Source organism: Mobula birostris, chromosome 5, assembly GCF_030028105.1.
Source record: "Mobula birostris isolate sMobBir1 chromosome 5, sMobBir1.hap1, whole genome shotgun sequence".
Lineage (NCBI taxonomy): Eukaryota > Metazoa > Chordata > Chondrichthyes > Myliobatiformes > Myliobatidae > Mobula > Mobula birostris.
Window position 1 is genome coordinate 30037217 of NC_092374.1, and position 21189 is coordinate 30058405.

Here is a 21189-nt window from a genome sequence, read left to right on the forward strand (position 1 = left end):
TATTAAGACCATAAAATATAGGAACAGAATTAGGCCATTAAGCCCATCAAATCGGCCCACTATTCCATCATTGCTGATATTTTATTTTTATCCCTTTTGATCCCATTTTCCTGCTTTCTCCCTGTAACCTTTGACACTCTCATTAATCAAGAACCCATCAACTTCCACTCTAAATATATTGGGCTGAATGCCCCTTTGTGAGGGATTGTGGAGAATCAGAAGAATCTTGATGGAGTATAAAGCTAAGGTGAGTCAGAAACTGGGATTATGAGATTGGGGCTCCCTCTCAGTCGTGGAAAAGAACCTGGTCATCAAGTCCAAGTCATGTGTGGTGCAGGTCATATGATTGAAAAGGGGTTCTATCCACTGAAACACCATGTACAAATCTCCACAGAGATACATCAAGCTGTGCTAAGACTCTGGGTATACAAATAATAATGAGCTGTGATTCTCTTTGCCTCACCATTGCAGAGATGAAGCTGGCAATCTGCTGCAATATTTAAGTCAGTTGGTCCATAACATGCTGTTCCTTAAAGGAAATCTTGTGCAGAAGAACTGCCTTGACCAAAAGCCAATCAGATACAGTCTGCTTCAGTATGTGCTGAACCTGTCTGTAGGCCGCTTCAGCCTTCTGTTAAAATCACTTGGCAGAACGCCTCATCTGCATAACTTGCAAACAATCTTGGATCGTGCTGAGAAGGTCCCTCGTTGTCAGTTCTTCATGATTAGTGGAGTCTCAGTGCCACTGAAGGGTCATCCATCTGCTTCAGGATTGTGCAGTTGTTGAAGAAGTTTATGGAAGGATGCAATTGAATTTACCTCAAGCAGTTGGTGAAAGACATATTTTGGTGTGCCTGAAACTTGTAATTTTTCCAGTGCATAACCACATTCCAAGGTCCAGACTACATGTTGAGGGACACACTAGAGTGTGCTGTCGTCACAGCAAAACCTCTGTGGGGAAAGACCACAGGTTAAAACCTTTCTGCAAATGCACTCGAAGGGCCCTATACACTCTCCAACTTGTTGCTCCTAGAGCATATATGAAAGAAAAATTGATACCATGTTGATACAGTATATAAATTTTGTATTAGGATGATATGACATGTATGTGAATGTACTGTTTAGCTTTATGTATTTTCACTGAATAAACTATACTTAAGGAAAAAAAGTTGTTTTTTGTTAATTACATAACTTCAGTATTTGAAAAAACCAGTATCTAGGTTTGTTAAAATTATTGACAAAAACGTTGCACATGCTTTAAGTATTTGACCATCAGTATGAGCATTTGTAATTTGCAGCAGCAATAAATGACAGAAAACCCTCAACCAAAGCGAGGATGCAAGGACGCTAGTTAACTGGAAATCATATGTCCTGCAGGTCATGGTATTAGTCATTACAATAATGATTCTAAAAACTATGACAGCAAAGTATAGTATGTTGAGGATAAAGAATCAGTTGTTACCTTCATGCTTTCAGGCGAAATATGGGGAGAACTTTCTGGCAGATAATCCAAGAGCTTTTTAGGAGGCTGATGGCAACACAGGCAGAGGTGAAGAGGTTTGGAGCAAAGCCAAATGGCATCAGGGGACACGACATATGGAAAAGTTGACATGGTTAGATAGCTCAGGTGAATTTGACAGATTATAAACACAGAAATGACAACAGAATGAGAATGAAGATTGGAAGCGATGAACAATCTACACAAGGATACAGTAAAAGTGGCAGAAGAAATTTTATAAATGGGGATTATTCAACTGGCCAAATGAGGTACACAGTACAGATAAGTAAGTCTTTGGCTGAAGTAATTGGTTAGGAAATTGCATTAATTAATAGCAAGCTTTACCTGATCATGTGAACATGAATAATGAAAGAAGTCTCTCAAGGCATTTGAGATTATTAGTAAATTCAATGTTGGATATTGTATTGCAGCCATAGATAGTGCTGCAATTTAATTATTTATAATCTGTTCCCATGACAACCCCTATTAGTTGGCAATCATGGAGTAGATCCAAACAAAATCAATTCAAATATTCAGACACAGACAAGAGAGTAATCAGTGGAGCTTCTGCCTCCCAGTTTATAAGATTATTTCTTACTTTACTTTAATTTAGAGATACAGCATGGAATAGGCCCTTCTCACCCTTTGAGCCATTCCACCTAGCAATCTCCGGCAACCTCCAGTTTAGCCACAGCCTAATCACAGGACAATTTACAATGACCAATTAACCCACTAACCAATATGTCCTTGGACTGTGAGGAAATAAAGGCACCCAGAGAAAAGCCATGCATTCCATGGAGAGAACATACAAACTCCTTACAGAGGATGCCATGATTGAACACCGACACTCCGACGCCCCGAGTTGTAATAGCGTTGCGCTAACTGCTATGATACCGTGGAGTCCCATAACTACAGAAAAGACTTTGAATCTACTTTATATTAATTATAAATTAGGGATTCACATTAACACAACAATCATTCTTTAAAAAGTGCATACAATCTGCCACTTTGCAATGAATAAGAATTTTAAGTAACTACTTAAGAAATGTTGGTCACATCATGCTAGGCCTCACTTACCGGGCATCCAAACTCCAGCTCTGAAAAGAATTTATACCAAGGCTCGTTTTCTAAATCTATTTCATCTGGGTTTATTCGCCCACTCTGAAGCAGAAGGTGAAAGGTGGGAAAAAAAAGAGGGAAGGAAAAGGAGAACTAAACAAAATGAACGGGAATGTCAAATCACAACAATTTAAACCTCGGCATACAGAAACAAAATGTGAATCAAAACCAAATTCGGGTTAAACTAATAAGGGGTTAAATTATGCCATTTTGTTGTGAATTCTTTAATATGGTAATTTTTCTTTTAAACAATCACATATTTCATTTTGGACAGCCAATATTCAGTGTTTTAGGTTTGTATCAATGCTGAAATTCTGTTTCTCTCCACCTAAGAGGTGGATGTTGACAAAATGGAGCATAGCTTATTCTCAAAAATACGGTGGGAATCTTGGATTGTTCACAAGCAGGCAGCAGATGGCAGCAAATGCCAAGGACAGACTAACTCACTTTCAAGCAATGACATGAAAAGCAGTTTCCTATCAAACAGCCCAGTGGAATGACCGATGAATTTTGCTGAAATATGCAACCAACAAATTACCAACACATGTTCAATGGGTTGAGGGCAATGAATTATCATGCAACAATGGAAGCTATGGTATACATTCACAATTTGCAACCTATTTGCAAAAGTAGTGGATACAGCCCAGTCCATCACAGGAAAAGCCCTCCCCACTATTAAGCACATCTACAAGGATCACTACCATAAGAAAGCAGCATCCCTCAAGGACCCCGACTGTCCAAGCCATGCTTTCTTCTTGCTGCTGGTATTGAGGAGGACATACAGGAGCCTGAGATCCCACATCACCAGGTTCAGGAACAGTAAATACTATTCAACCATTAGCCTCCTGGACCAGCGTGGATAACTTAACTCACTTCAACACTGAACTGATTCCACAACCTATGGAGTCACTTTCAAGGATTCTACAACATGTGTTCAGTATTGTTTACTTATTTGTGTGTGTTTGTTTGACTCGTATTTACGCAGTTTTTATTCTTTTGCACGTTGGTCGTTTGTTAGTCTTTGTGTGTAGTTTTTCACTGATTCTGCTGCATTTCCTTATTTTATTGTGAATGCCTGCAAGAAAATGAATCTCAGGGTAGTATGTGATAGCATTTAAGACCATAAGATATAGCAGCAGAAGTAGGCCATTCGGTCCATCGAATATGCTCCACCATTCAATCATAGGCTGATCGAATTCTTCCAGTCATCCCCACTCCCCTGCCTTCTCCCCATAACTTTTGATGCCTTGGCTAATCAAGAACCTATCTATCTCTACCTAAATACACCCAATGACTTGGCCTCCACAGCCACTCGTGGCAACAGATTTACCACCCTCTAAGATAATTTCTCCGCATCTCTGTTCTAAATGGACGTCCTTCAATCCTGAAGTTGTGCCCTCTTGTCCTAGACTCCCCTACCATGGGAAATAACTTTGCCATATCTAATCCGTTCAGGCCTTTTAACATTTGGAATGTTTCTATGAGATCCCCCCCTCATTCTCCTGAACTCCAGAGAATACAGCCCAAGAACTGCCAGACATTCCGCATACGGTAACCCTTTCACTCTGTGCCAACCAACTAGTGGGAGTATTCAAGGTCATTTTCAACCTCTCACTGCTATGGGCAGAAGTTCCCACTTGCTTCAAAGAGGCAACAGTTATATCAGTGCCTAAGAAGAATAATGTGGGCTGCCTTAATGACTATCGCACGGTAGCACTCACATTGACAGTGATGAAATGCTTTGAGAGGTTGATTATGACTAGACTGAACTCCTGCCTCAGCAAGGACTTGGACCCTTTGCAATTTGCCTATCGCCACAATAGGTCAATGGCAGATGCAATCTCAATGGCTCTCCACACGGCTTTAGACCACCTAGACAACACAAACACAAATGTCAGGATGCTGTTCATCGACTATAGCTCAGCATTTAATATCATCATTCCCACAATCATGATTGAGAAGTTGCAGAACCTGGGCCTCTGTACCTCCCTCTGCAATTGGATCCTTGACTTCCTAACCAGAAGACCACAGTCTGTGCGGATTGGTGATAACATATCCTCCTCGCTGACAATCAACACTGGCACACCTCAGGGATGTGTGCTTAGCCCACTGCTCTACTCTCTGTATACACATGACTGTGTGGCTAGGCATAGCTCAATTACCATCTACAAATGTGCTGACGATACAACCATTGTTGGTACAATTTCAGGTGGTGACGAGGGTGTACAGGAGTGAGATATGCCAACTAGTGGAATGGTGCCACAGCAACAACCTGGCACTCAACGTCAGTAAGACGAAAGAGTTGATTGTGGACTTCAGGAAGGGTAAGACGAAGGAACACATACCAATCCTCATAGAGGGATAAGAAGTGGAGAGAGTGAACAGCTTCAAGTTTCTCGGTGTCAAGATCTCTGAGGATCTAACCTAGTCCTACCATATCGATGTAGTCATAAAGAAGGCAACATAGTGGCTATACTTTATTAGGAGTTTGAAGAGATTTGGCATGTCAACAAATATACTCAAAAACTTCTATAGTTGTACGTGGAGAACATTCTGACAGGCTGCATCACTGTCTGGTATGGAGGGGCTACTGTACAGGACTGCAAGAAGCTGCAGAAAGTTGTAAATCTAGTCAGCTCCATCTTGGGCACTAACCTACAAAGTACCCAGGACATCTTCAGGGAGCAGTGTCTCAGAAAGGCAGCATCCATTATTAAGGACCTCCAGCACCCAGGGCATGCCATTTTCTCACTGTTACCATCAGGTAGGAGGTACAGAAGCCTGAAGGCACACACTCAGTGATTCAGGAACAGCTTTTTCCCCTCTGCCATCCGATTCCTAAATGGACTTTGAAGCTTTGGACACCACCTCACTTTTTTTAAAATATACTGTATTTCTGTTTTTTGCACATTTTAAAAAATCTATTCAATACACGTAATTGATTTACTTGTTTATTTATTATGTTTTCTTTAATTTATTTTTTTCTCTCTGCTAGATTATGTATTGCATTGAACTGCTGCTGCTAAGTTAACAAATTTCATGTCACATGCCAGTGATAATAAACCTGATTCTGATTCCTGGAATCATTCTCGTGAATCTTCTTTGAACCCTCTCCAATATCAGGATACCCTTTCTAAAAGAAGGAGCCCAAAACTGCACACAATACTTCAAGTATGGTCTCGTGAGTGCCTTATAAAGCCTCAACATCATATCCTTGTTCTTATATTCTACACCTCTAGAAATGGATGCCGACATTGCATTTGCCTTCTTCAACAGGTGCTGTTTTCTCCTGGTAGGAATTAGTTGTTAGTTCCAAGTGCTCCTGCCACGTTTTGTCACCCTGCAACCTTATCCTTCAATCTCTTTGAATTATGGAGGACAGCATGTGTATAGATGTCTCTCTCCAGCAGACTTCATCATGATCATCATGACTCCAGTATTTCTACTATTTTTTAATTCTACATATGATTTTTTTGTGTTCTATTGCTGAGCAGCGGTGAACCATCTGATTGGCCTATCAAAGTTCTCTTTGGGAACTAATTGACATGATCAGCATTTCCGATCTGGCTCTTGTTCACGATTGCATTTAATAAAAAAAAACACCGACTCAACCTGGAGGTTAACCTTTAGGGTATCCTGCACAAGGACTCCCAAGTCCCTTTGCACCTCTGCATTTTGAATTCTCTCCCCAAATAAATAATAGTTTGCCCATTTATTTCTTCCACCAAAGTGCATGACCATACACTTTCCAACATTGTATTTCACTTGCCACATCTTTGCCCATGCCCCTAAACTATCCAAGACTCTATGCAGGCTCTCTGTTTCCTCAACACAACCAGTTCCTCCACCTATCTTTGTATCATCGGTAAATTTAGCCACAAATCCATTAATCCCATAATCCAAATCATTGACATACATTGTAAAAAGCAGCGGTCCTAACACCATCCCCTGTGGAACTCCACTGGTAACCAGCAGCCAGCCAGAATAGGATCTCTTTATTCTCACTCTCTTTTTTCTGCCAATCAGCCAATGCTCTACCCATCCTGTAATTCCATGGGCTCTTATCTTGTTAAGCAGCCTCATGTGCGGCACCTTGTCAAAGGCCTTCTGAAAATGCAAGTACACCATATCTACTACATCTTCTTTGTCTACCCTGCTTGTAATTTCCGCAAAAAATTGCAGTAAGTTAGTCAGGCAGGATTTTCCTTTCAGGAAACCATGCTGGCTTTGCCTATCTTTCCATGTGCCTCCAGGTGTTCCGTAATCTCATCCTTAACAATCAATTCCAACAACTACCCAACCACTTTTGCTTTTACTTTGCCTCTGACTTCACTTGCCAGCCACGGTAGTGTCCTCCTTTCATTCGAAAATTTCTTATTTGGAATATATCTGTCTTGCACTTCCCTCATTTTTTGCAGAAACTCCAGCCATTGCTGCTCTGCTGTCCTTCCTGCTAGTGTCCCTTTCCAATCAACCTTGGCCAGTTCCCCTCTCATGCCATTGTAATTTCCTTTATTCCACTGAAATACCTACACACTGGAATTTAGTTTCTCCTTCTCAAATTTCAAAGTGAACGCGATCATATTGTGATCACTGTTCCCTAAGGATTCCTTAACCTTAAGCTCTCTTATTATCACCGGATCATTGCACAACACCCAATCCAGCACAGCGATCCCCTAGTGGGCTCAACAACAAGCTGTTCTCAAAAGCCATCCCTTAGACATTCTACAAATTCTCTCTCTTGAGGTCTATTACTGGCCTGGTTTTCCCAATCCACTTTCATGTTAAAATCCCCAACGATTATCATGACATTGCCCTTCTGACACGCCTTTTCTATATCCTGCTGTAATTTGTAATCCACATCCTGGCTGCTGTTTGGAGGCCTGTATACAACTGCCATTAGGGTCCTTTTACCCTTGCCATTTCTTAACTCAACCCATAGAGACTCCACACTTTCAATCCTATGTCATCCCTTTCTAATGATTTAATATTATTTCTTATACACAGGGCCACACCACCCCCTCTCTGCCTACTAACCTATCTTTCTGATACATCATATATCCTTGGGCATTCAACTCCCAATGGCAGCCATCCTTTTGCCAAGTTTCAGAGATAGCCACAACGTCATACTTGCCAATCTGTAGCTGAATTTCAAGATCATCCATTTTATTTCTTATGCTGCATGCATTCAAATACAACACTTTGAGTCCAGTATTTGTCGCTTTCTGTTTTAATTGTACCATGCCTCTATTGCCCTATAACTCATTCCACTGGCTGTGATTATGCCTCATCTCCTGCCTGTTCTTTCTATCATCTCCGTTGCACTCTATTTTTGATTTATTTCTGTTTTCCCCTTCCTCAGCCCTATCACTCCGATTCTCATCCCCCTGCCAAATTAGTTTAAACCCTCCCTAACATGGCTCTGTTAAACCTGCCTGCTAGGATATTGGACCCTTTGAATTTTTAACTTTTTATTCCTTAAAGGCATTTGAGCTAACAACATCATTTTAAAATAGAACTTAACCCAAAATATAAATTACTCAAAAAGCTCTCTCCTTAATGTCCAATCCAGTACCATCCTTCAAGAGACATTTCCTTGACACATACACTTTAAGAAATTTGTTCCCAGGATGTTCCAAGACTCAGAGTAAACGATACATTGCACGAAAAGTCCAACTAAATAGGCAACCAATTGATTCAGTTATTTTTAGCTGTAGGATGAGGAAATTTTACATTGAAGGGAATTTTTAAGGCTGTTCACACAAGTATTCCCACTTTTCAAACCAAATTATTAAACATGAAGTGTACTGAAAGATTTGTGGTGAGCTGGGACGAGAATCAAGTACTTTATTTTCTTGTTCATCATGACATTATACTGTATATTGAGAGTAAGAGTTGTTAGATATATTATTTTGTCCAACAAGAAATTAGTTTAGTAGCACTAAGGTTACATGGTCAAACTTCAATCGGAGTACCAGTATCAGTAACGAGAAAACCTGTAGATGCTGGAAATCCAAAGCAACACACACAAAATGCCGGAGGAACTCAGCAGGTCAGGCACCATCTAGGAAAAAGAGTAAACAGTCAACGTTTCGTGCCGAGACCCTTCGTCTATACTGGAAAGAGGGAAAGAAATCAGAATAAAAAGGTGGGGGGAGGGAAGGAAGTACATGGTGGCAGCTGATAATGAAACCAGAAGAGGGGAGGGAATGAGTTTGGAAGTTGATTGGTGCAGGAGATAAGGGCTGGAGAAGAAGGAATCTGATATGAGAGGTCAGGAGACCATGGAAGGAAGGGGAGGAGCACCAGAGGGCGATGGGCAGGTAAGAAGAGAAGGTATAAGAGGGAAACATGAATGGTGAAGGGGGGGGGAGGGTAATTACCAGAACTTCGAGAAATCGATGTTCATGTCATCAAATTGGAGGCTATCCACATGGAATTAAGGTGTTGTTCCTCGAACCTGAGCGTGGCCACATTGCGGCAGTAGGGAAGGCCATGGACTGACATGTTGGAATGGGAATGAGAAGTAGATTGAAATGGGTGGCCACTGGGAAATCCCGCTTTTTGAGACAGATGGAGTGAAGGTACTCAAAGAAGCAGTCTCCTAATCTACGTTGGTTCTCACCAATATACAGGAGGCCACACCAGCATCAGATACAGTAGATGACTCCAACAGACTCATGGGTGAATCGTTGCCTCACTTGGAAGGACTGTTTGGAGCCCTGATTGGTAGTGAGGAAGGTGGTGTAGGGGCAAGTGTAGCAGGGAAGATGTGGTGGGATCCTGTTGGAGATGACGGAAGTTACAGAGAAATATGTGTTGGATGCGGAGGCTTATGGGGTGGTAGGTGAAGACAAGTGGAACACTATCCCTTGTGTGGCAGTGGGAAGATGGAGTGAGGGTAGATGTTGGTGAGATGGAAGAGATGCGAGTGAGGACAGTTTTGATGGTGGAGGAAGGGAATCTCCTTTCTTTGAAGGAGAACAGAAAGTGGTCCACACCAGGGGTGATTGATAAGTTTGTGGCCTAAAGTAGAAGGAGATGAGGAGAAACTTCAAACTTTCTGCATTTTCACTCAAAGAGTTGAACTGCAAGTGCATGTAACAAGAGCTGTATAACTCATCTCCTCCTATCTTAGGCCACAAACTTATCAATCACCCCTGCTGTGGACCACCTAGAGGTTCAAGACGCTCTCGTTACATGCATGAGCAGTTCAACTCTTTGAGTGATTATGCAGAAAGTTTGAAGTTAATAACTCATCTCCTTCTACTTTAGGCCATGAACTTGTCAATCACCCTTGCTGTGGACCACTTCTACAAAGAAGGGATCTGTATGCTCCACGACCACTGGACTAAGTGTGTAAATGTAGGAGGGGACTATGTTGAAAAATAAATGTGCTAGGTTTTCTAAAATTGACTCCTTCTACCTTAGGCCACGAACTTATCAATCACCCCTCATATTCTAGAATGAAAAGCCTTATCCTGAAAACAGATGCTGTGGAGACAGAGGAACTGAGAAAAGATAATGGCATTTTTAAGTCACAGAGAGGCAAGAGATATAGTCAAAATTAGCAAGTTTGTTTCATGGTAGCAGACTTCTTTTGTCATTCCTGATATTCTGTCTAAGAGGCATTCATAAATAGAGACAGAGATGTGTACTTTCCATTCTTCACCCTCTCTCATTTTTCTACCACCAACTTCCCAAGTAGGAGGAGAAGAATGCCGCAGTGGTGTACGTGACACAAACTTGGCTAAAGAACAATCTGTCAGAGGAAATCTACAAAGTCGAGCAGCATCTACGGTGGCGCGGTGGGAAGAAGGAATTACTAATTTTTAGTCAAAACTCTGTGTTAGGATTGATGCAGGGTTTTAACTGCAAACATCCACTCTTCCTTCACACACCCCAACCCCCCAACATGGATGCTGCTCTACCCACTGAATTCCTCCAGCGGACTGTTTGTTTCCCGCATCTGCAGTCTGTAAGATATCCTTCTGTTTGCAAATTTGGCAGCACAAGAGCTAAGTGAAATGCTCAACATGCATTTGTTAATTTGTTCTTTTTTAAAATTATATCTAGATCTGCTCATATCTCTTTCACAATGTACAGACAGCCCAAGTGCTATGTAGAAAGCATAGTTATTTTTTTTTATAAATTAGGACAAATGGAAACCATATTGAACTAGTTAGACACCACATGTAGAAACATGAGTGACATATTCAGCTGCCTTTAGAAAGATTGAGAGATAACATACTAACATGTCAATGAAGAACAGAGGTTCCTTAGCCTCTCAAATGTGCTTAATTATTCAACAGAATCATGACATCACTGGCCAAGCAAATGTTTATTGTCTATTCCTAAATGTCTTTGAGAAAAGTGGGGAGAGCCAACTTCTTGAACTGCTGCTGTTGTTCTGGTGAAGGTCTTCAGTGGTGCTTTCGGGCAGGAACTTCCAGGATTAAGACCCTAAATGAATGAATATAGTGTATGTCCAAGTCAAGATGGTGCATGGCTTGGAGAGGAACCTACAAATGGCATTACTCCTCTGCACCTGTTAGCCTTGATCTTCCAGTGGTGGGAGTTCTAAATTAGGTAGCTGATGTCAGTGTAGCCTGGTTGAGAAATGGCACTGCATTTTGTGGATGGCGCAGCAATGGGAACATTCAGTGTGGTTGATGTGAAACCAAACGGACTGCCGGTTGTGGAAGGTGTCAATCTTCTGTAGAGTTGCTGATGCTAGACAACTATCCAGGCAAATGGAAGGTTTTAGAACTCCTTATTTGTGGTGGAAAGAATTGGGATGACAAGAGTTGAGTCACCTGCCACAGCATACCCAGTCCTTTCATCTGCTACAGCAGTATAGTTTCTGGTCAGTGGTGACCTGGAGGATATTGATGGTGAAGAACCCAGGGATGGTCATGTCAACTGAACTCTTTCAACTCTGGAACTGTTCTTACAGATTTAAAGGTGACAAATGTAACCCCAGCATTAAAAAAAAAGGGGAAAACTAAAACAAGAAACCGCAGATCACTAGCCAAATATCAGCAGTGGCGAGAATCTTGGAATCTATAATAAAGGAGGCAATTGTAGAACACTTGGAAAACACTAACAAAAGTAGACAAAATCAGCATGAACTGATAATACAGAACGCCTGCTTAACAAACCACCTGCATTTTTTTTTTGAGGATACATTATACCTTGTAGAATAGTTGAGGAAGAACCAATGGACATGATGAACTTGAAAAAGTTCCACATAAGAGGTTGATAAGGCAAAATTAAAGCACATGGAATTTGGGGTAATTTGTTTTTCATGCCTAGCGATACACAGTAACTACTATCTACTAGACCACTGAAAGAGATACGAACATGAAAGTTGTTCCCTCTTTCCTAGTTCTATTTCTGATTAAGTGTCAAGGATCTGAAACTGTTTCACTTTCTACAGATACTGCCTACCCTGTTGAATGTTCCAGCACCTTCTCCTTTTATTTTACCTGTGGTTAATTCAACCATACTGGTGATCACATTCCATTTAGACATCTCCTGTAGAAAACCAATGCATAGAACATTGAACAGTACAGCAGATCTTCCCCCATTCTCATGGGCGTATCTAAGATTCTCTTAAGTATCTCTATCAGTTCTGCTTTCACTATCAACCCTGGCGGCACATTCCAGGCACCCACCATACTGTAACAAAAAACCTCTTTTCAACTTCACCCCCTTCAGCTTAAATGCACGACTTCTAGTATTAGACGTCTTGGCGCTGGGAAAAAGGTGCCAACTCTTTACTCCATCTATCTCTCTCATAATCTTCCAACAGATCTCCCCTCAGCCTCTACTGCTTCAGAGAAAAGAACCATAGCCAGTCCTACCTCTCCCCATAGCACCTGCTTTCTAATCCAGGCAGCATCCTGGTAAAACTCTTGCATCCTCTGCAAAACTACCGAAACTTTCTGAAAACTGGCCAAGCTGAATTGAATGCAAGACTTCAGGTGCAACCTTAACAGTTTTATAAAGCTTGACTCTTGAAATCAGTGCCTCCACAAATAAAGACAGGCACACCACACACTTTTACTACCCTATCAAACAGGGAGCTATAGTCTGGGATCTCAAGTTCTCTCTGAACATCAATGATAGTAATAGTCCTACATTAACTGCATACTGTCCCTTTACATTTGATCATCCAAAATGCAACAACTCATACTTTGTCAGATTCTCCATCCATATCTGCAACTGATCGACAGTATGTCCTGCTTTATCCTTAGGTAAACTTCTCCATAATCCACACCACCACCAATCTTGGTATCATCTGTGAACTTACTAACCAATCCATCCACATATACACCTTACAAATAGTGGAGCTCCCAGTATCGATCTCTGTGTAGCACTTCTCATCAGCACTAGACTTCCAGCTAGAATGGTTCATATTGACTACTATCCTCTGAATCTTACCCAAGCAAATTCTGAATCCAAATGACCAATACCTCATGGGTGCCACACATCATATATTCTGAATGAGCCTATTATGAGAGCCACCTTGTCCAATGTCTTATCCATGTAGACAACTTCCACATCACTACCTTCATCACCTCCATGAAAAACTCAGTAAGACATGACCTGCTCCACACACAGCAATGTAGACTGCCACTAATGCACCACAAATATGCATCCTTAATGCTACATTAGTTATCCTGAAACAGAGTTTGCTTCAATTGAGAAAGCCTCAATTAACCATAACAAGACCATAAGACATAGGAGCAGAATTAGGCCATCTGGCCCATCGAGTCTGCTTCGCCATTCAATCATGTCTGATCCTTTTTTTTTCTCCTCCTCAACCCCAGTTCCCGGCCTTCTCCCCGTAACATTTGATGCCATGTCCAATCAAGAACCTGTCAATCACTGCCTTAAATACACCCAATGACCTGGCCTCCACAGCTGCATGTGGCAACAAGTTTCACAAATTCACCCCACTTTGGCGATAGAAATTTCTCCACAGCTCTGTTTTGAAAGGGTACCCCTCTATTCTGAGGCTGTGCCCTTTTGTCCTAGACTCTCCCACCTTGAGAAACATCCTTTCCATATCTACTCTGTCTAGGCCTTCCAACATTTGAAAGGTTTCAATGAGATTCCCCCCTCATCCTTCTGAATTCCTGCGAGTACAGATCTAGAACCATCAAACGTTCCTCGTATGATAACCCTTTCCTTCCTGGAATCATCCTTGTGAACCTCCTCTGGACCCTCTCCAATGCCAGCACATCTAAGATGATTTCTAAGATGAGGGGCCCAAAACTGTTCACAATACTCAAGGTGAGCCCTCACCAATGCCTTACGAGGGGTGATTGGTAAGTTTGTGGCCCAAGGTAGAAGGAGTCAATTTTAGAAAACTTAGCACATTTACTTTTCAATATAGTCCCCTCCTACATGTACACACTTAGTCCAGCGGTCATGGAGCATACGGATCCCTTCTTTGTAGAAGTGTAAGGTAGAAGGAGATGAGTTATACAGCTCTCGTTACATGCACGTGCATTTCAACTCTTTGACTGAAAATGCAGAAAGTTTGAAGTTTCTTCTCATCTCCGTCTACTTTAGGCCACAAACTTATCAATCACCCCTGCTGTGGACCACTTTCTGAAGGTCCAAGACACGGACTTCTACAAAGAAGAGATCCATATGCTCCACAACCACTGGATTAAGTGTGTAAATGTAGGAAAAATCAATGTGCTAGGTTTTCTAAAATTGACGCCTTCTACCTTAGGCCACGAACTTATCAATCACCCCTCGTATAAAGTCTCAGCATCACATCCTTGCTCTTGTAATCTAGACCTCTCGAAATGAATGCTAACATGGCATTTGCCTTCCTCACCACCCACTCAACCTGCAAGTTAACCTTTAGGGTGTTCTGCACAAGGACTCCCAAGTCCCTCTGCATCTCAAATTCCTGGATTTTCTCCCCGTTTAGAAAATAGTCCGCATGTTTATTTCTACTACCAAAGTGCATAGAAACATAGAAACCTACAGCATAATATAGGTCCTTCAGCCCACAAAGCTGTGACGAACATGTCCTTACCGTAGAAATTACCTAGGGTTACCCATAGCCCTCTAGTTTCCTAAGCTCCATGTACCTATCCAGGAGTCTCTTAAGGAGTCCCTATCATATCTCTGCCTCCACCACTGTCGCCGGCTGCCCATTCTATGCACTCACCACTCTCTGTGTAAAAAACTTACCTCTAACATCTCCTCTGTACCTACTTCCAAGCACCTTAAAACTGTGCCCTCTTGTGCTAGCCATTTCAGCCCTGGGAAAAAGCCTCTGACTCTCCACACGATCAATGCCTCTCATCATCTTATACTCCTCTATCAGGTCACCTCTCATCCTCCATCGCTCCAAGGAGAAAAGGCCAAGTTCACTCAACCTATTCTCATAAGGCATGCTCCCCAATCCAGGCAACATCCTTGTAAATCTCCTCTGCACCCTTTCTATGGTTTCCACATCCTTCCTGTAGTGAGGTAACCAGAATTGAGCACAGTACTCCTAGTGGGGTCTGACCAGGGTCCTATATAGCTGCAACAGCACCTCTCGGCTCCTAAACTCAATCTCATGATTGATGAAGGCCAATGCACCGTATGCCTTCCTAACCACAGAGTCAAACTGCGCAACAGTTTTAAGTGTCCTACGGACTCGGATGCCAAGATCCCTCTGATCCTTCACACGGCCAAGAGTCTTACCATTAATACTATATTCTGCCATCATATTTGACCTACCAAGATGAACCACCTCACACTTATCTGGGTTGAACTCCATCTGCCACTTTTCAGCCCAATTTTGCATCCTATCAATGTCACGCTGTAACCTCTGACAGCCCTCCACACTATCTACAACACCGCCAACTTTGTGTCATCAGCAAATTTACTAACCCATCCCTCCTCTTCTTCATCCAGGTCATTTATAAAAATTACAAAGAGTACAGGTCCCAGTACAGATCCTGAGGCACACCACTGGTCACCGACCTCCGTGCAGAATATGACCCGTCTACAACCACTCTTTGCCTTCTGTGGGCAAGCCAGTTCTGGATCCATAAAGTAATATCCCCTTGGGTCCCATGCCTCCTTACTTTCTCAATAAGCCTTGCATGGGGTACCTTGTGAAATGCCTTGCTGAAATCCATACGTACTACATCTGCTGCTCTCCCTTCAATGTGTTTAGTCACATCCTCAAAAAATTCTATCAGGCTTGTAAGACATGACCCGCCTTTCACAAAGCCATGCTGACTATTCCTAATCATATTATACCTCTCCAAATGTTCATGAATCCTGCCTCTCAGGATCTTCTCCATCAACTTACCAACCACTGAAGTAAGACACACTGGTCTATAATTTCCTGGGCTATCCCTACTCCCTTCCTTGAATAAGGGAACAACATCTGCAACCCTCCAATCCTCCGGAACCTCTCCCGTGTCCATTAATGATACAAAGATCATCGCCAGAGGCTCAGCAATCTCCTCCCTCACCTCTCACTGTAGCCTGGGGCACATCTCTTCTGTTCCCTGTGACTTATCCAGCTTGATGCTTTCCAAAAGCTCCAGCACATCCTCTTCCTTAATATCTACATGTTCATGACCATGCATTTTCCAACATTGTGTTTCATTTACCACTTTCTTGCCCATTCTCCTAATCTGTCTAAGTCCTTCTGCATCCTACCTGTTTCCTCAACACTACCTGCCTTTCCACCAATCAAGAAGCATGATATTCAATTTAGAAGACCAACTACAAAGAATACGCTGAAACAAAGTGCAATTTAAAACTTGCAGAGTATGGAAAGTTTAGGCACTAACTTAGACTGTGGGACCATGGTGTTATGTTAGTGATGTACAAATTGCCTGGAACAGAACAAATATATTAAATCTATGAGGAATATGCTGACGAAGTATGGTACTTGAAACAGGAAAGGTAAAACACCCACTAAGAGATGGAGAGAAAGAAGGGAATGAAATATTCTAAAGACCACATCGCTGAAGCAAGTGACACTCATGACAGAATTCCAGACAATTAGTGTGGGGGACCCATTCAAGGAATACCTCAGGCTGCAAAAAAAGTAAGTGAACAAGATAAATGATAAGGAGCAGCTCAATCTGCAGAAGAAAAAGTGCTAGTAATGAATAAAACATAAAATATATTTCCCAAGGACAAGGGTAAAGTAACTCAGGAAATTGGTCATTAGAATTTAAGATCAAAGAGCAGAAGTGTATGAAGTATGGAGGTGAGAGGAAGTTCAAACAAGGAGGAAAGGAACCTGCAGTGAACAGGATACAATGGGAGGAAAAGAGACTATAGTCACTTAGAGGTATTTCAATGAGCACACTGTGACTAATGTCTTTGTTAATATTGCTTCTTTGCACAGACTGCAACTTGCTTAATAAATCTGTCATATATATAACCAATAAAAGTTTATTCCTATGGGCGATGTAGTCATGAACAATCCTCTAAAATAAATCAAAAGTAACATAAAACAATGAGTTTTAAATCTTACAAATATCCTGGGAGAGAAAGCAACGGCCTGTTAATGCATACAAATAGAAAAAACTGAGCCTCCAAAAGAGTGTCAAAATGAAGATCAAATCTTTGAATGTTATAACAGCTCTGTGCACAAGGATTTATTTCTTCATTACTGTGCAGAACTTTTGTTTGTGTTTTCTTCTGTGTTTGCTGAAGGATAAGAAAATCTGTCAGCAGAGAATCGCTAACACCTACTTGTGTTACAGCATCAATCATTACAATGTGGCATCTCAAAAAGAAATAGAAATTCAAATCCCAACCATGTGCAGTGCTCAGAGATTTTCCACAAGATAGATAATAGTTGGAGACAGAGATAATAGTCTGAGAAGCATTGTAAAATTACAAGCTATCAAATGAATAATACTGACAAAATAATGATTGGCATTGAAATCCAAATTAGAGGTTCACTGATGAGCTTCAGATAAGAATTATTTCCATTGTGTTAAACAAAGGCATTGAACAATTAAATCTGTTATGCAGAAAAATAGAATATATTCAGCTCATATTCTTTTTAAAACAATTACCTTTGCTGATTAGAGTTGTGATCATCTGTAAGGAAATGAAAGTTCTGACACAGGGCAACATGTTTATATGTATGCATACATTTCTGTGTACTGTACGTGTAGTCAAACTGTCCAGAACAGAGTCATAAAACACTATATCATAGAAACAGGCCCTTTGGCCCATCTCGTCCATACCGAACTACTCATTAGCCAAGTCCCTTTAACCTGCACCCAGACCATAGCCCTTCATACCTGTCCCATCCATGTTTCTACCCAAACGTCTCTTAAATGTTGAAATCAAACAACATCCACCGCTTGCGCTGGCAGCTTGTTCCACACTCTCATCACCCTCTGAGTGAAGAAGTTTCCCCCTCGTGGTCAGTTTTATATTTCACCTTGCACCCTTAAACCATGACCTCCAGTTCTAGTTTCACCCAACCTCAGTGGAAAAACCCTGCTTGCATTTACCCTATCTGCACCCCTCATAATTTTGAATACCTCTATCAAAACTCCCCTCAACCTTCTGTATTCTGGGGAATAAGTCCTAACTTATTCAACCTTTTTCTCTAACTCAGGCTGTTAAATCCTAGCATCACCCTTGTACATTTTCTCTGCACTCTTTCAATCTTATTTACAGTTTTCCTGTAGCTAGGTGACCAAAACTACAAACAATACTCCAACACGAGGAAATCTGCAGATGCTGTAAGTTCAAGCAACACACATCAAAGTTGCTGGTGAACGCAGCAGGCCAGGTAGCATCTCTAGGAAGAGGTACAGTCGACATTTCAGGCCGAGACCCTTCATCAGGACTAACTGAAAGAAGAGCTAGTAAGAGATTTGAAAGTGGGAGGGGGAGGGGGAGATCCAAAATGATAGGAGAAGACAGGAGGGGGAGGGATGGAGCCGAGAGCTGGACAGTTGATTGGCAAAAGGGATATGAGAGGATCATGGGACAGGAGGCCTAGGGAGAAAGAAAAGGGGGGGGAACCCAGAGGATGGGCAAGGGGTATAGTCAGAGGGACAGAGGGAGAAAAAGGAGAGAGAGAGAGAGAGAGAGAGAGAGAAAGAATGTGTGTATATAAATAAATAGCGGATGAGGTACGAGGGGGAGGTGGGCATTAGCGGAAGTTTGAGAAGTCAATGTTCATGCCATCAGGTTCGAGGCCACCCAGACGGAATATAAGGTGTTGTTCCTCCAACCTGAGTGTGGCTTCATCTTTACAGTAGAGGAGGCCGTGGATAGACATATCAGAATGGGAATGGGACGTGGAATTAAAATGTGTGGCCACTGGGAGATCCTGCTTTCTCTGGCGGACAGAGTGTAGGTGTACAGCAAAATGGTCCCCCAGCCTGCGTTGAGTCTCACCAATATATAAAAGGCCACATCGGGAGCACCGGACGCAGTATATCACCCCAGCCAACTCACAGGTGAAGTGTCGCCTCACCTGGAAGGACTGTCTGGGACCCTGAATGGTGGTAAGGGAGGAAGTGTAAGGGCATGTGTAGCACTTGTTCCGCTTACAAGGATAAGTGCCAGGAGGGAGATCGGTGGGGAGGGATGGGGGGGGAACGAATGCACAAGGGAGTCGCGTAGGGAGCGATCCCTGTGGAAAGCAGGGGTGGGGGGGGAGGGAAAGATGTGCTTAGTGGTGGGATCCCATTGGAGGTGGCGGAAGTTACAGAGAATAATATGTTGGACCTGGAGGCTGGTGGGGTGGTAGGTGAGGACAAGGGGAACCCTGTTCTTAGTGGGGTGGCGGGAGGATGGAGTGAGAGTAGATGTGCATGAAATGAGGGAGATGCATTTGAGAGCAGAGTTGATGGTGGAGGAAGGGAAGCCCCTTTCTTTAAAAGAGGAGGACATCTCCCTTGTCCTGGTATGAAAAGCCTCAAATTAGATGCACAAACATCTTATGCAGTGCCTATAAAAAGTACTCAGCACCCCACCCCCTGGAAGTTTTCACATTTTATTGTTTTACAACATTCAATCACAGTGGATTTAATTTGGCTTTTTTGACCTGATCAACAAAAAAAAGACTCGTGTCAAAATGAAAACAGATTTTGAAAAAGTGATCTAAATTAATTACAAATACGAAACAGAAAAATAATTGATTGCATGAAATATTCACCACCCCCCCCCCATATGACATACCAAATAATCACTGGTGCAGTTAATTAGTTTTAGAAGTCACATAATTAGTTAAATGGAAATCACTGTGCGCAGTCAAGGTGTTTCAATTGATTGTAGTAAAAATACACCTGTATCTGGAAAGGTCCAACTGCTGGTGAGTCAGTATCCAAGCAAAAACTACACCATGAAGACAAAAGAATGCTCCAAGCTACTCTGTGAAAAAGTTATTGAAAAACACAAGAGGTGGATACAAGAAAATTTACAAGTCACTGTATATCCCTTGGAGCACAGTCCAAGAAATGAAAAGAATATGGTACAGCTGTAAATCTGCCTACCGTGCAAAAAGGGGACTAGTGAGGGAGGCCACCAAGAGACCTACAACAACTCTGGAAGAGTTACAAGCTTCAGTGGCTGAGATGGGAGATACAGTAACTGCTGTGCAGGTGCTTCACCAGTCGCAGTTTTATGGGAGAGTGGCAAAGAGAAAGCTACTGTTGGAAAAAAACTTACATGAAATCTCAGCTAGAGTTTGCCAGAAGGCTTGTGGGAGACTTTGAAGTCTGCTGGAAGAAGGTTCTATGGTCTGATGAAACCAAAATTGAGCTATTTGGCCATTAGACTAAACGCTATGTTTGGTATAAGCCAAAAAAACACATCATCAAAAATTCACCTTCCCTACCATGAGGCATGGTAGTGGCTTTGTCATGCTGTGGGATGCTTCACTGCAGCAGGTCCTGGAAGGATTATGAAGGTAGAGGATAAATGAATGCAGTAAATACAGGGAAATCCTAGAGGAAAACCTTATGCAATTTGCAAGAGAACTGAAACTTGGGAAAAGATTTGTTTTCCAGAAAGACAATGATCCCAAGCATAAAGCCAAAGTTACACAGGAATGGCTTAAAAACAAAGTTAATGTCTTGGAGTGGCCAAGTCAGAGTCCAGACCTCGATCCAGTTGAGGATCTGTGGCAGAACTTGAAAACAGCTGTTTACTCACGATTCTCATACAATCTGACAGAGCTTGAGCAGTTTTGTAAAGAATGGGTATAAACTGTAGTGTCTAGATGTGCAAAGCTGATAGAGAACAATCCACACAGACTTAAGGCTGTAATTGCTGCCAAAGGTGCATCTACTAAATACTGACTTGCAATCAATTATTTTGTGTTTTATAGTTGTAATTAATTTAGATCAGTTTGTAAAGACCTGTTTTCACTTTAACACAAGAGTCTTTTTCTGTTGATCAGTGTCAAAAGAAGCCAAATTAAATCCACTGTGGTTCAATGTTGTAAAACAACAAAACATGAAAATTTCCAAAACTTTTTGTATGTACTGTACATTTTGAACATAACATCCCAACATAATATCCTGTACTCAATACTTTGATTTATGAAG

At 41.8% G+C, this 21189-nt stretch overlaps 1 protein-coding gene across 11 annotated transcripts in view; it reads right to left on the bottom strand.

Moving 5' to 3' along the window:
• The window catches only part of LOC140197591 (sorbin and SH3 domain-containing protein 2-like), a 369773-nt gene that overhangs the window by 65779 nt on the left and 282805 nt on the right, over nt 1-21189 (bottom strand). For 10 of the 11 annotated variants that reach the window (XM_072257764.1, XM_072257760.1, XM_072257763.1 and 7 more), the window contains 2 exons: nt 2576-2659; nt 1463-1528 (listed from right to left, as the gene is read on the bottom strand). The exons of the other annotated variant lie outside the window; for it this stretch is intronic. In XM_072257764.1, the coding sequence (XP_072113865.1) occupies nt 1463-1528; nt 2576-2659 (150 nt within the window). The remainder of the gene's footprint in view (nt 1-1462; nt 1529-2575; nt 2660-21189) is intronic. 11 annotated transcript variants of the gene reach the window in all.